The sequence below is a fragment of the Aquarana catesbeiana genome, linkage group LG04, assembly GCF_042186555.1.
Source record: "Aquarana catesbeiana isolate 2022-GZ linkage group LG04, ASM4218655v1, whole genome shotgun sequence".
Taxonomy (NCBI): Eukaryota; Metazoa; Chordata; class Amphibia; order Anura; family Ranidae; genus Aquarana; species Aquarana catesbeiana.
The window spans coordinates 680995226-681008834 of NC_133327.1; the positions used below are offsets into that span (position 1 = coordinate 680995226).

Here is a 13609-nt window from a genome sequence, read left to right on the forward strand (position 1 = left end):
AGGGCCAGGGGTCATGCAGCCTCGTAAGACAATCAGGGGAAGAATGAAAGCTCCTCCTACAAAGCTTTGGCCAGACACTGATAGAAGTCACAAGACTGCTATGTACTGCTGATGAGAAAAGGGTATTTAGCAGTTTTTGCATTTCCATGTTCCGTGGGAGAGCAGATATAGTGACTGCAGGCTCCTGGCTTCAGTAACACTTTAACCACTTCCCGCCCGGCCTATAACAGGATGACGGCCGGGAAGTGGTTCTGTTATCCTGACTGGGCGTCATATGATGTCGAGCAGGATAAAATGCCGGCGGGGGCGCCCAGCGCAAGGAATGCGCGTGCGGCGTGTCAGTCTCTGACAGAGGCTTCTTACCACATGATCAGCTGTGACCAATCACAGCTGATCATCGCGAGAACCAGGAAGTGCCGATAAACGGAATTCCTCGGTTCGCGCTGACAGGGAGAGCCAATCGGCGGCTCTACCTGTCAGGGGGGGTCTGTGCTGACAATCAGCACCATGATTATCAGCACAGCCCCCATCAAATGTAGCCATAAGCTGCCAATCGGTTCCCAGTCAGTGCCCCATCATAACCTCCCTGCCAGTGCCCAATAAAGTGCAAATCAGTGCCCACCATAATACCAATCGGTGTCCATCACAGTGCCAATCAGTGCCCAGCATTAACACCTGTCAGTACCTGCCCAATCAGTGCTACCCATCAGTGCCATCTATTAGTGTCCATCAGTGCCCATTAATGCTGCCTGTCAGTGCCCATCGGTGGTGTCCATCAGTGACACCTGTCAGTGCGCATCAGTGCTGCATATCAGTGCCACCTATCGGTGCCCATCAATTCTACATATCAGTGCCTCCTCATCAGTGCCCATCAATTCTACATATCAGTGCCTCCTCATCAGTGCCCATCAATGCCACCTTATCAGTGCCAACTCATCAGTGCCGACTCATCAGTGCCCATCAATTCTACATATCAGTGCCTCCTCATCAGTGCCCATCAGTGCCACCTTATCAGTGCCAACTCATCAGTGCCGACTCATCAGTGCCCATCAATTCTACATATCAGTGCCTCCTCATCAGTGCCCATCAGTGCCACCTTATCAGTGCCAACTCATCAGTGCCAACTCATCAATGCCCATCAATTCTACATATCAGTGCCTCCTCATCAGTGCCACCTTATCAGTGCCAACTCATCAGTGCCCATCAGTGCCAACTCATCAGTGCCAACTCATCAGTGCCCATCAGTGAAGGAGAAAACATATTTTTATAACAGAAACAAAGAAAAACTTTTTTTTTTTTTTTTTTTTAAATGTTGGTCATTTTTAGTTTGTTTAGCAAAAAATAAAAACCGCAGAGGTGATCAAATACCACCAAAAGAAAGCTCTATTTGTGGGAAGAAAATGATAAAAATGTAGTTTTGGGTACAGTGTTGCATGACCGCACAATTGTCATTCAAAGCGTGACGGCGCTGAAAGCTCAAATTTTGTCCTGGGCAGGAAGGGGCGAAAGTGCCCGGTATTAAAGTGGTTAAATGTATTGGCAGGTTTAGATACACTAACAAACTGAAGCCAAACTCCAGCCCACACTTTATAATCATTTGCGGATGCATGGATTAGGAGGGCGGCGCCCCATATGGACGGGCTGCCATCCGATTTTAATTAATGTTTGCTTTTTGGGTTTTAATACCGCTTTAATGACGAAATCCAAATTGAGGAAACGTTGTTTGCGAGTTTAGCTCAATCATTCCCTGCAAGGTGCACAAAGGGAGGACTTGCAGCAGTTTCCAGACACAATCCATCTGCCAGAAAAATATCTGTGGTTTTGCTGTTACTTTCTCTTCATACCCAGCGGGTGAAGGGTGATATACGAGGGGTGATATATTCTATACGGTATACACAGGGGCCAGCATACCCCTATATAGGGAGGTCAGAGAGAAATCCATTTATTGCAAAACATGTATACAGGAAATCAGGTCATGTCTGCAGGCAGGGGATACCCATAATGGGTATTTAAAGAGCTCTCGTCATCGATGCCCACCCGCCGCTGTGCCACACCGATATCACATGATCAGATGGACAAATATAACTCAGCAGCCGTGTCTATTAATATGTCTCTGTGTGATGGGGACATAATTAACCCCTTTCCTGCCCAGAGGAAGCAGACAGACATAGGGGACCTGGGAATCTACTCTGGGGGAGTTAAAGAGCCAGAGGCTCTGCTTTCGTGGGTTGCAGTTGCTGGCTACGAGGTGATAGGGGCCCCTATTTTCAGTAACTTGGCTTTACGGGATCCCCCCTCTTCGATCTATGATAGCGTGAAGGAAACTGTGTAACAGGGTGTCAGGGACTCCTTTGTTTTCTCTAACAGGGTGTCAGGGGCCCCTCTTATCTGTAACAGGGTGTCAGGGGCCCCTCTTATCTGTAACAGGGTGTCAGGGGCCCCCTCTCATCTGTAACAGGGTGTCAGTGGCCCCTCTCATCTGTAACAGGGTGTCAGGGGCCCCCTCTCATCTGTAACAGGGTGTCAGGGGCCCCCTCTTATCTGTAACAGGGTGTCAGGGGCCCCCTCTTATCTGTAACGGGGTGTCAGGGGCCCCCTCTTATCTGTAACGGGGTGTCAGGGGCCCCCTCTTATCTGTAACAGGGTGTCAGGGACTCCCTCTTATCTGTAACAGGGTGTCAGGGGCCCCTCTTATCTGTAACAGGGTATAAGAAGATTCCCAGGGCCTTTTGTCTATAACAGGATCTTTGGGCCCCCTTATCTACCCCAGGGTGTCAGGGTTATCTGTCCAGATCCTTCTTATCTATAATGGGGTGTCAGGGACTAATTTTATCTGTAACAGGGCGTCCAGGCCCCCTCTTATCTATAACAGGATGTCAGGGGCCCCCTCTTATCTGTAACAGGGTGTCGGGCCCCCTCTTATCTGTAACAGGGTGTCAGGGGCCCCCTCTTATCTATAACAGGATGTCAGGGGCCCCCTCTTATCTGTAACAGGGTGTCAGGGGCCCCCTCTTATCTATAACAGGATGTCAGGGGCCCCCTCTTATCTGTAACAGGGTGTCGGGCCCCCTCTTATCTGTAACAGGGTGTCAGGGGCCCCCTCTCATCTGTAACAGGGTGTCAGGGGCCCCCTCTCATCTGTAACAGGGTGTCAGTGGCCCCTCTCATCTGTAACAGGGTGTCAGGGGCCCCTCTCATCTGTAACAGGGTGTCAGGGGCCCCCTCTTATCTGTAACAGGGTGTCAAGGACTAATTGTATCTGTAACAGGGTGTCAGGGGCCCCTCTTATCTGTAACAGGGTGTCAGGGGCCCCCTCTTATCTATAACAGGATGTCAGGGGCCCCCTCTTATCTGTAACAGGGTGTCGGGGCCCCCTCTTATCTGTAACAAGGTGTCTGGGGCCCCTCTAATCTATACGAAGATTCCCAGGGCCTTTTATCTATAATGGGATATTTGGGCCCCCTTATCTACCCCAGGGTGTCAGGGTTATCTGTCCAGAGCCTTCTTATCTATAACAGGGTGTCAAGGGCCATTCTTACCTATAACACAGATCAGGGGCCCCTCTTACTTATAACAGGGTGTCGGGATCCTCATTTCTGTAACAGGATGTCCTGGGCCATCTTATCAACAACAGGATGTACATGGAGGGGGGTCCTCTTCATAATAGGGTGTCAGGGGTCTCTCTTCTCTCTTCCAGGCTGCAAGAGCTCCTGTCTTGGAGCAGGGTGTCAGATGCCCTTATTCTCTCCCGCAGGGTGTCAGGGGGGCATTTTCTCTGTAACAGTTTAAGGGCCTTCTTATCTATAATAGGGTGTCAAACGCCCTTCTTCTCTGTCACGGGGTGTCAGACGCCCTTCTTCTCTGTCACGGGGTGTCAGACGCCTTTTTTCCTCAGTCGCAGGATGTCAGACGCCCTTCTACTCTATCACGGGGTGTTATAAGCCCCTCTTACCTATAACTGGGAGTCAGGCACCCTTCTTTACTATCACAGGGTGTCAGTGGCCCCTCTTCTCTGTAACAGGATGCAAGGGGCCCCTTCTTTTAGTAGGGTGTCAGGGGCCCCTTTTCCCTGTCACAGGTTTCAGGGGCTCATCTTCTCTGCAACAGGTTGTCAGGGCCCTTCTTACCTATTACAGGGGCCCCTTTTTATCTGTCACAAGGGTGCAGGGGACCTAGTAGGCTCTTTTTTTTTTTTTTGATGAATGCACAGAAACCATCAGACATGTGGTGAAATGTTTCTGTGCACAGAGTGGAAAGTTACTGATTATGTGCAGATGTTTTGAAGGAGAGATCGCTGCCAAAGAGCAATATTTCTCTCTCGCTGCCCAGGGGAAAAGAGCGTTCCACTGATGTTTTTTTTTTTTTTTTCCCCCCTCCTACCAGTAGTGGGAGCTCTTCCTTCCTTTGACCTCCCATACAGAGCTGGTACTCTCTGTAACGCCATCGGCTCAGTCTTTCTTGCTCTCTACACTATCACAGCTATTCCAAGGCCCATCAAGACATAACACCTACTTGTATGTATCTAAGATAATATTTGTTCACGTAGCTGCCGTTCCACAGAACACTTATCAAATGGACTTAAATCCTTTATCGTATTGACCTTACATGTGTGTGATTCTTCAGAGGGAGAAGTATAATTACTCACAGGGTGTGTCCTCTATAATTATAAGGAAGGAAGACCAGAAAACCATTTTATCCCTCATTCACACAAGTGTACATCAACACAAGTTGTTTTTGGAGAATTAAAGAGGACCTGTCATTCACACTTCACTTTACTCAGTAGGGCGTATTTCGGCTTTGCCAAGTCACCTCTACTACCTCTATTTCCCTGAAGAGAAAAACATCAGATCCTGAGCTCTCTGCTGTGATGTAAAGCCTAATAAAGATTAAACGGGCTAGCAGGAGCATTGTAGGTATTTCATGTTGTTAGAGACTGCAAAGAAGATACACAGTACAGTTTGCATAAAAGGGGCAGCATCTGTTGCATCAAAGTAGAGGTCTCAGAATTTTCTAGACATGTGCCCCATCATTGGTGTCTTTGGAAGGAATTGTGCCCCATCATTGGTATCAGTGGGAGGAATTGTGCCCCATCATTGGTGTCTTTGGGAGGCATAGTGCCCCATCATTGGTGTCATTGGAAGGAATTATGCCCCATCATTGGTGTCAGTGGGAGGAATTGTTCCCCATCATTGGTGTCTTTGGGAGGCATAGTGCCCCATCATTGGTGTCATTGGCAGGAATTTTGCTCCATCATTGGTGTCAGTGGAAGGAATTGTGCCCCATCATTGGTGTCTTTGGGAGGCATAGTGCCCCATCATTGGGAGGAATGTGCCCCATCATTGGTGTCTTTGGGAGGCATAGTGCCCCATCATTGGGAGGAATGTGCCCCATCATTGGTGTCAGTGGGAGGAATTGTGCCCCATCATTGGTGCCTTTGGGAGGCACAGTGCCCCATCTTTGGGAGGAATGTGTCCCATCATTGGTGTCATTGGAAGGAATTGTGCCCCATCATTGGTGTCAGTGGGAGGAATTGTGCCCCATCATTGGTGTCTTTGGGAGGCATAGTGCCCCATCATTGGGAGGAATGTGCCCCATCATTGGTGTCTTTGGGAGGAATAGTGCCCCATCATTGGTGTCATTGGGAGGAATTGTACCCCATCATTGGACCCCACTGTTGGTGTCATTGGGAGGAACTGTACCCCATCATTGGTGTTACTGGGGGAAGATATGCCCCAGTGTTGGTGTCATTGGAAGGAATTGTGCCCCATCATTAGTGTCACTGGGAGGAATTGTGCCCCAACATTGGTTGTCTTTGGGAGGAATAGTGCCCCATCATTGGGAGGAATAGTGCCCCATCATTGGGAGGAATAGTGCCCCGTCATTGGTGTCATTGGAATACAAAAAAGAAACGGCACTCAAAATGCCTCATCCGTAAATTTATGAAGAAATAAAGATAAAGAATTCCAAAAAAAGGAAAACCTGTGGTCGGACTTTAAAGACACAACAAACAGTATAGCATTTATTGAAATATATATATACATATATATATATTACAAACAACAGGAACATAAAAGAGACATTGTTTTTTGTATATATGATTTTTATCTATGTTTCTTTTATGTTCCTGTTGTTTGTATTATATATATATGTATATATATATATTTCAATAAATGCTATACTGTTTGTTGTGTCTTTAAAGTCCGACCACAGGTTTTCCTTTTTTGGAATTCTTTTTCTTTATTTCTGCTGTCATTGGAAGCAATTGTGCCCCATCATTGGTGTTAGTGGGGGAAATTATGCCCCACTGTTGGTGTCATTGGAAGGAATAGTGCCCCATCATTGGTGTCACTGGGAGGAATTGTGCCCCATCATTGGGAGGAATGTGCCCCATCATTGGAAGGAATGTGCCCCATCATTGGTGTCATTGGAAGGAATTGTGCCCCATCATTGGTGTCATTGGGCCCCACTGTTGGTGTCATTGGGAGGAATCGTGCCCCATCATTGGTGTCATTGGGAGGAATAGTGCCGCATCATTGGTGTCATTGGGCGGAATAGTGCCCCATCATTGGGAGGAATGTACCCCATCATTGGTGTCAGTGGGGGAAATTATGCCCCATTGTTTGGGTCAGTGGATGAAATAGTGTCCCATTGTTGGTGTCGTTGGGAGGAATTGTACCCCATCATTGGTGCCATTGAGCCCCACTGTTGGTGTCACCCTACTGACCATGCCTGCTATTAATGGGGATGGGGATAATAGCTGCATGTGAATCGCATCATACCAAATGTTGGGTGTGACCAAATTATGCTTGAAAGTGGGAGGGGCTTAAAGGGGTGTGGTTTAATAACTCCTGAGCCTACTTTAGCTCTGGTCAAGAGTGCAGGCCCCAGTGTGCAGTGCAGTTCTGATCACCATCAAATGCAGAGGGCAAGGTGCCAAATAATCCATACCCTAACCTCCCGAGGTGCCAAATAATCCATACCCTAACCTACCGAGGTGCCAAATAATCCATACCCTAACCTCCTGAGGTGTCAAATAATCCATACCCTAACCTACCAAAGGTGCCAAATAATCCATACCCTAACCTACCAAAGGTGCCAAATAATCCATACCCTAACCTACCCAGGTGCCAAATAATCCATACCCTAACCTTCCGAGGTGCCAAATAATCCATACCCTAACCTACCAAGGTGCCAAATAATCCATACCCTAACCTTCCGAGGTGCCAAATAATCCATACCCTAACCTACCAAGGTGCCAAATAATCCATACCCTAACCTACCAAGGTGCCAAATAATCCATACCCTAACCTACCAAGGTGCCAAATAATCCATACCCTAACCTACCGAGGTGCCAAATAATCCATACCCCAACCGCAGGCAACAGGCCGCAAAGGGGAGGGAGTGGGAAGACCACGTAATATCACCATATGACATCATCAGTAACCCCGGACAGAGCTGGGAGCAGACACACCCCTCCCCTCCCTCCTTCTGTTTCAGGCCAATCACAGAAATGCTGCTGAGATGGTTTACCCATCAGCCGCCCGGACTGGGGACTTCATTATTAAAGCTGGAAAGAAATCGGGGATCCATTCCTTTTAACCAGAGATTGAATCAGGGACATTTTTTTCCGGAGGACTGCCCCTATAATCGGGGACTGTCCCTGGAAACTGGGGACGCCTGCTAGGCCCCTCCCACAGCTCTACTCTCTGCACAGGTCATGCACAGCCCAGTGATGATGTCACTGCTACTTTTACAAGGTAATATCTGGGTTTGAAAAGGCATTTGGTGCAAGGAACAGTAGATTTCTAACCTTTGTGGCTATTGAAGAGTTTATTTAAATCAGGGCTCTCAATCTGGTGGCCCTCCAGCTGTTGCAAAACTACAAGTCCCATCATGCCTCTGCCCGTGGGAGTTATGCTTGTAACTGTCAGCCTTGCAATGCCTCATGGGGCTGTTTTGGAACAGCTGGAGGGCCGCCAGTTTGAGACACCTGATTTAAATGAAGGTCTTTGCACCTGGAGTTCAGCTTTATATAAAACATGAAAATCAGAAGCTATGCAGGGCTGGGACAAGGGGTGGGCAGGGGGGGAAGTTGCCCTGGGCGCAGTGAAGCAAAAGGGCAAAAAATGGTTGCAGGGTGGTACACCTATTCTACGACATGTATTAATAGTGGGGGAGGGGGGTGCAATTCTGCATCCTTGTCCTGGGCTCTGGTTCACCTTGTCTCGGTACTGGTTCTATGCGCTGTGCCGGAGACAGGTTTGTTATTTTTTGTCCCTAACCAATCATTGCTCTGGTACCTGAAGTTCCTTGGCAGTCGGACCCCCCCCCCCCCCCCCCCCAGTCCTATAACAGCCCTATGTCCTGCATGTTTAGTGGCCCTTCATTATTACTATCACTACACCAAATATGACAACCATGGACTTGTCTAGACACCTGGGGGCCCCTGAGGGCCCACTTTTTTTAGGAACCCAATGCTGGGCTGTGATTGGCTTCTAACAGCTTTGCTTTTTCGTTTTCCACAAATCTGGCGTTTTTTCAGACTGTTTTTATTCCATCCCGATCACTCTGGATTTGCTCCAGTGACAGTCTGCAGGTCAGGGTGGACTTTGTTCATTGTGCCCCTCCCACCCCAACCCAATGTACACTCAGCGCTGCCAGATATGGGGAGCCGACCCCCCAGAAGAGGAGCCTCTCCAGTGTTGCATCCTTATCCTGTGGCCTCCATTGTAAGAACAGAGGTTGTGGCAGCCGTGTCCCCGTACAGCTGGTTTTGCGCTTTTCTCTGAGTCGCGGTCTGAGTTATTTCTATAAAAGCTTCCTGGAAGTTATGTTTGACTTTTTTACACACTTTCTTTTCTATACGGTGGGGAATCTAAAAAAACAGGTTTGCCATTTCTTGTTCTAAAGGTTTTTAAATGTCAAGTACAGTCAGTGCGCTTGCTGAGATAAAAAAACTGTTATAGGATAGGCCACATACTGTGTTAAAAAAAATATTTTATACATAATATATATATGTACATACATACATACATACGTATTTAGGATATGATATACACAGGGGTAACCATACTGACTCATTACATATGCAGGCTTTGCTTCCTACTACATAGTGCTGCACAGTGACTGTGCCTGTTACTCTCTCTATACAAGTCTATGAGAAATATTTAAAAAGCAATTACTGTAGGTGAATCTTCCCGATGCATGAGATTTACATGACAGTGACTAATTCACCTGCAGTGAATGTTTTGTGAAAGTCACGTTAACTACACTGCAAATCCTATCTATCTATCTATCTATCTATCTAGATATCTATCTTATGTATCTATTGATTGTATCTATCTACCTATTGTATCTATGTATCTATCTTATGTATCGATTCTATCTACAGTTTATTATGTGTGTGTGTGTGTGTGTGTGTGTGTGTATGTATATATATATATATATATATATATATATATATATATATATATATAGATAGATAGATCTTATGCATAATGCCCTTTAACCCTTCTTTATATTAAAACAGAACATGCAGATGTATCTATCTTATGTATTGTATCTATCTTGTCTTCCTAATCTATCTATCTATCTATCTATCTATCTATCTATCTATCTATCTATCTATCTATCTATCTATCTATCTATCTATCTATCTATCTATCTATCTATCGTTTATTATGTATCTGTGTGTGTGTATATATATATATATATATATATATATATATATATATATATATATATATATATATAATTTTTTTTATATATATCTTATGCATGATGCCCTTTAGCCCTGCTTTGTATTAAAACAGAACACGCAGATATAAAAGAGACAAACCGTTTCATGCGCTGACAAGAAGCATGCTGATAGGAGGAGGGAGCAGAGTGACAGAGAGATGAGCTCATCACTGTGCTGCTTCTCCTTTTTATGGTTTAGTTACAGGCTGGGGCTCAAAGGAAGTGGGTTGCATGATTCTGGCCATCAGACTGAGGAGCTCTAGGGGCACAAGTAAAGTACTGCAGGAGGGAAATCTCTGGATCATAGAGGAATATTGCAGCAATAGCTGTTTTGCTATTTTATTTTATTCCCTGTAGACCTGAAAGAGGGTTCAAAAAAATTATTAAAAAAAAAAAAGCAGATGAAGTTTCAAATCAGGCTGACAAAAGTGGTGCCTGCCTGTGCAGAGCAGGGGGTGAATGCCGCAACTTGTCCCTTCTGCAGCTTTGTTAGTCTCATATTTCATTCAGTTGGTGGAAGTAGGGGAGGTGTTTAGCTCACAGAGTTCAGGAATGAGTCCTGTTTAGCTCTGTTTGGGGCTTTGTATCCTCAAATAATCTCACCCCAGATTTACTTAGTCGAATTCTTTTTCTTTTTCAGGTTCCATTTCCTGCCCGTTGTAGACCCCCTGGCAATAACCACCATGACGGCTCCTCCCAATGACAGGTAGGTGCACGCAAGGGTGCGGGTGGGTCCTGTGTGTAAAGAATGTTATAGAGGTATTTCCTGTTCTGGTTGGATGTTTTTCATTGATTTAAAACACAAATTGCCACATTTGGCCACTAGATGGTGCTAAAGGATCATTGGGTTTTAAGTAGGTGTGTGTGGATGGAGTGGGCACCAAGCTCTCTGTAACCTCCTCCCCCTCTCCCCAGGTATAATGCGGTCTGGTTAATATTCTTCACACTCGGACTCGGCACTTTGCTGCCCTGGAACTTCTTCATGACAGCCACCATGGTAAGTAGCTGATTAAATCCTACAGGATTGGAGAGGGCTAAACCACTAATAACTGCATGAGACAGCAAAGGTTTGTCTGGGGCCAGCGGTTATCCTGTTGAGTGACTAGTACACTGGATAACTATTGGCTGGGTAATAGGTATACTGGATCAATAGAAAACGATGTAACTGGTAGGCTGGACAATGGGAATGCAGGATAACTAGTAGGTTGAACAGGGAGTGTACAGGATAACTAGTAGGTTGAACAGGGAGTGTACAGGATAACTAGTAGGCTAGATAATGAGTATATTAGATAAGAAGTGGGCTGGATAATGAGAATACTAAATGACTAGTAGGCTGGGTAGTTAGTAAAATGGATAATTAGTATGCTAGATAATAAGTATATGGGGTAAATTAAGAATGGGAAAACTAGTAGGCTGGGTAACTAGTAAGCTGAATAATATATATGCTGAATAATTATTAGGCTGGATAATTAATATACTGGATAACTAGTAGACTGGGTGATGAGTATACTGGGTAATGAGTAGACTGGATAACTAGTAGACTGGCTAACCAATAAATTGGATTCCTTTTTGGATGGATAGTGCATATACTGAGTAACTAGTACACTGGACAATGAGTATACTGGAAAATTAGTATACTGGATAACTAGTATGCTGGATAATGAGTATACTGGATACCTAGTAAACTGGGTAATAAGCATACTGGATGTGTATACTGAGTAACTAGTACACTGAGCAATGAGTATACTGGAAAATGAGTATACTGGATAAGTAGTACGCTGGGTAATGAGTAGACCGAATAGCTAGTAGGCTGTGTAATGAGTATACTGGATAACTAGTAGACTGGATAATGATTATACTGGATAACTAGTACACTGGGTAATGAGTATACTGGATAACTAGTTGACTGGATAACTAGTAGACTGGCTAACCAGTAAATTGGATTTCTATTTGGCTGGATATTGAGTATACTGGGTAACTAGTAGACTGTATAATGAGTATACTGGACAGTGAGTATGCTGGATAACTAGTAGACTGGATGATGAGTATATTGGATAACTAGTATACTTGGTAATGAGTAGACTGGATAACTAGTAGACTGGGTAATGAGTATATTGGATTATTAATAGACTGGGTACTGAGTAAACTGGATAACTAGTAGGCTGGGTAATGAGTATACTAGATAACTAGTAGGCTGGGTAATGAATATATTGGATTATTAATAGACTGGGTACTGAGTAACGTGGATAATTAGTAGACTGGATAACTAGTAAACTGGGTAATGAGTATACTGGATAACTGGTAGGCTGGGTAACTAGTAGACTGGGTAATGAGTATACTGGATAACTAGTAGGCTGGATAACTAGTAGGCTGGGTAATGAGTATACTAGATAACTAGTAGGCTGGGTAATGAGTATATTGGATTATTAATAGACTGGGTACTGAGTAAACTGGATAATTAGTAGACTGGATAACTAGTAAACTGGGTAATGAGTATACTGGATAACTAGTAGGCTGGGTAACTAGTAGACTGGGTAATGAGTATACTGGATAACTAGTAGGCTGGGTAACTAGTAGACTGGGTAATGAGTATACTGGATAATTAGTAGGCTGGGTACTGAGTATACTGGATAACTAGTAGACTGGGTAATGAGTATATTGGATTATTAATAGACTGGGTACTGAGTAAACTGGATAATTAGTAGAGTGGATAACTAGTAAACTGGGTAATTAGTATACTGGATAACTAGTAGGCTGGATAACTAGTAGGCTGGGTACTGAGTATACTGGATAACTAGTAGACTGGGTACTGAGTATACTGGATAACTAGTAGACTGGGTAATGAGTATACTGGATAACTAGTAGGCTGGGTACTGAGTATACTGGATAACTAGTAGGCTGGGTACTGATTATACAGGGTAACTAGTAGTCTGGGTAACTAGATTATTAATAGTCAGTGTTTGTGAGAAGCTCACGTCCTCTCCTCTCTTCCAGTATTTCACCAGCCGTCTGGGTGAGCCGGCCATTTCTCGGATGGCGTCCGATGCCGGCGATGGAAACAACTCTTTTATCAATACCCTGAACAGCACGGAGGCCAGAGCGCTGGCACCACAGAGGACCCAACTACAGAACAAGTTCAACAATGTCATGACCCTGTGCGCCATGCTGCCCCTCCTCATCTTCACCTGTCTGAACTCCATCCTGCACAGCAGGTCAGTGCCCTGCCGCTGCTACTCTGCTAGGGTCTGCCTGGGGGGTGACTACAGAGAGTGCTGTGGCCCCAGGAGATCAGGGGGCCCCGGAATACCCACCCACATCCCATTACCTGCACACCAAGGCCCAAGCTACGCAGCTGACTTCTGGGGGATTGGAAGCTGTGGAGGTCGTGTGACCCTGACTCCCCAACCATGGCAGCTGGTTGTAATGGGTATGTCTGGGCAAAATGGGGAAAAAAGCCTTCAGTACATCTCTTCCCTACATGCAGCATTTTTAGAGACAAACATGTGGAAATGTGTAAATTCAGAAAAGATCTATTGACCTGCCAAAGGTCCATTGAATTTTTTACTTCCTGTAGTGATCTGACAACGCTGCCTCTGCTGCACTAAAATCCCAAGCAGTGTTGTCAGCCCTTCCTGAAGTCTTCCCTGATGGACTACAGAACACCTAAGAAGGTGAGGAGGGAGGTTACAGAGATAAGAAGAGGGGGCATGTTTATGAAGCTAAGGAGGGGGAGGAGTTATGGAGATTAGGAGGAGGGATTATTGGGATGAAGATCAGAGGATATAGAGAGGTGTTATAGAGATAATGAGGGGGAGGAGTTATGGAGATTAGGAGGAGGGATTATTGGGATGACTATATCAGAGGCTATAGA

General features: G+C 45.4%; 1 protein-coding gene across 1 annotated transcript in view; it reads left to right on the forward strand.

Annotated features, from left to right (window-relative positions):
* SLC29A1 (solute carrier family 29 member 1 (Augustine blood group)) overlaps positions 1 to 13609 on the forward strand; it is a 68722-nt gene that overhangs the window by 29939 nt on the left and 25174 nt on the right. The window contains 3 exon segments of the mRNA XM_073628984.1: positions 10379 to 10444; positions 10654 to 10735; positions 12733 to 12950. Of these exon segments, the coding sequence (XP_073485085.1) occupies positions 10422 to 10444; positions 10654 to 10735; positions 12733 to 12950 (323 nt within the window). The 5' untranslated portion in view covers positions 10379 to 10421.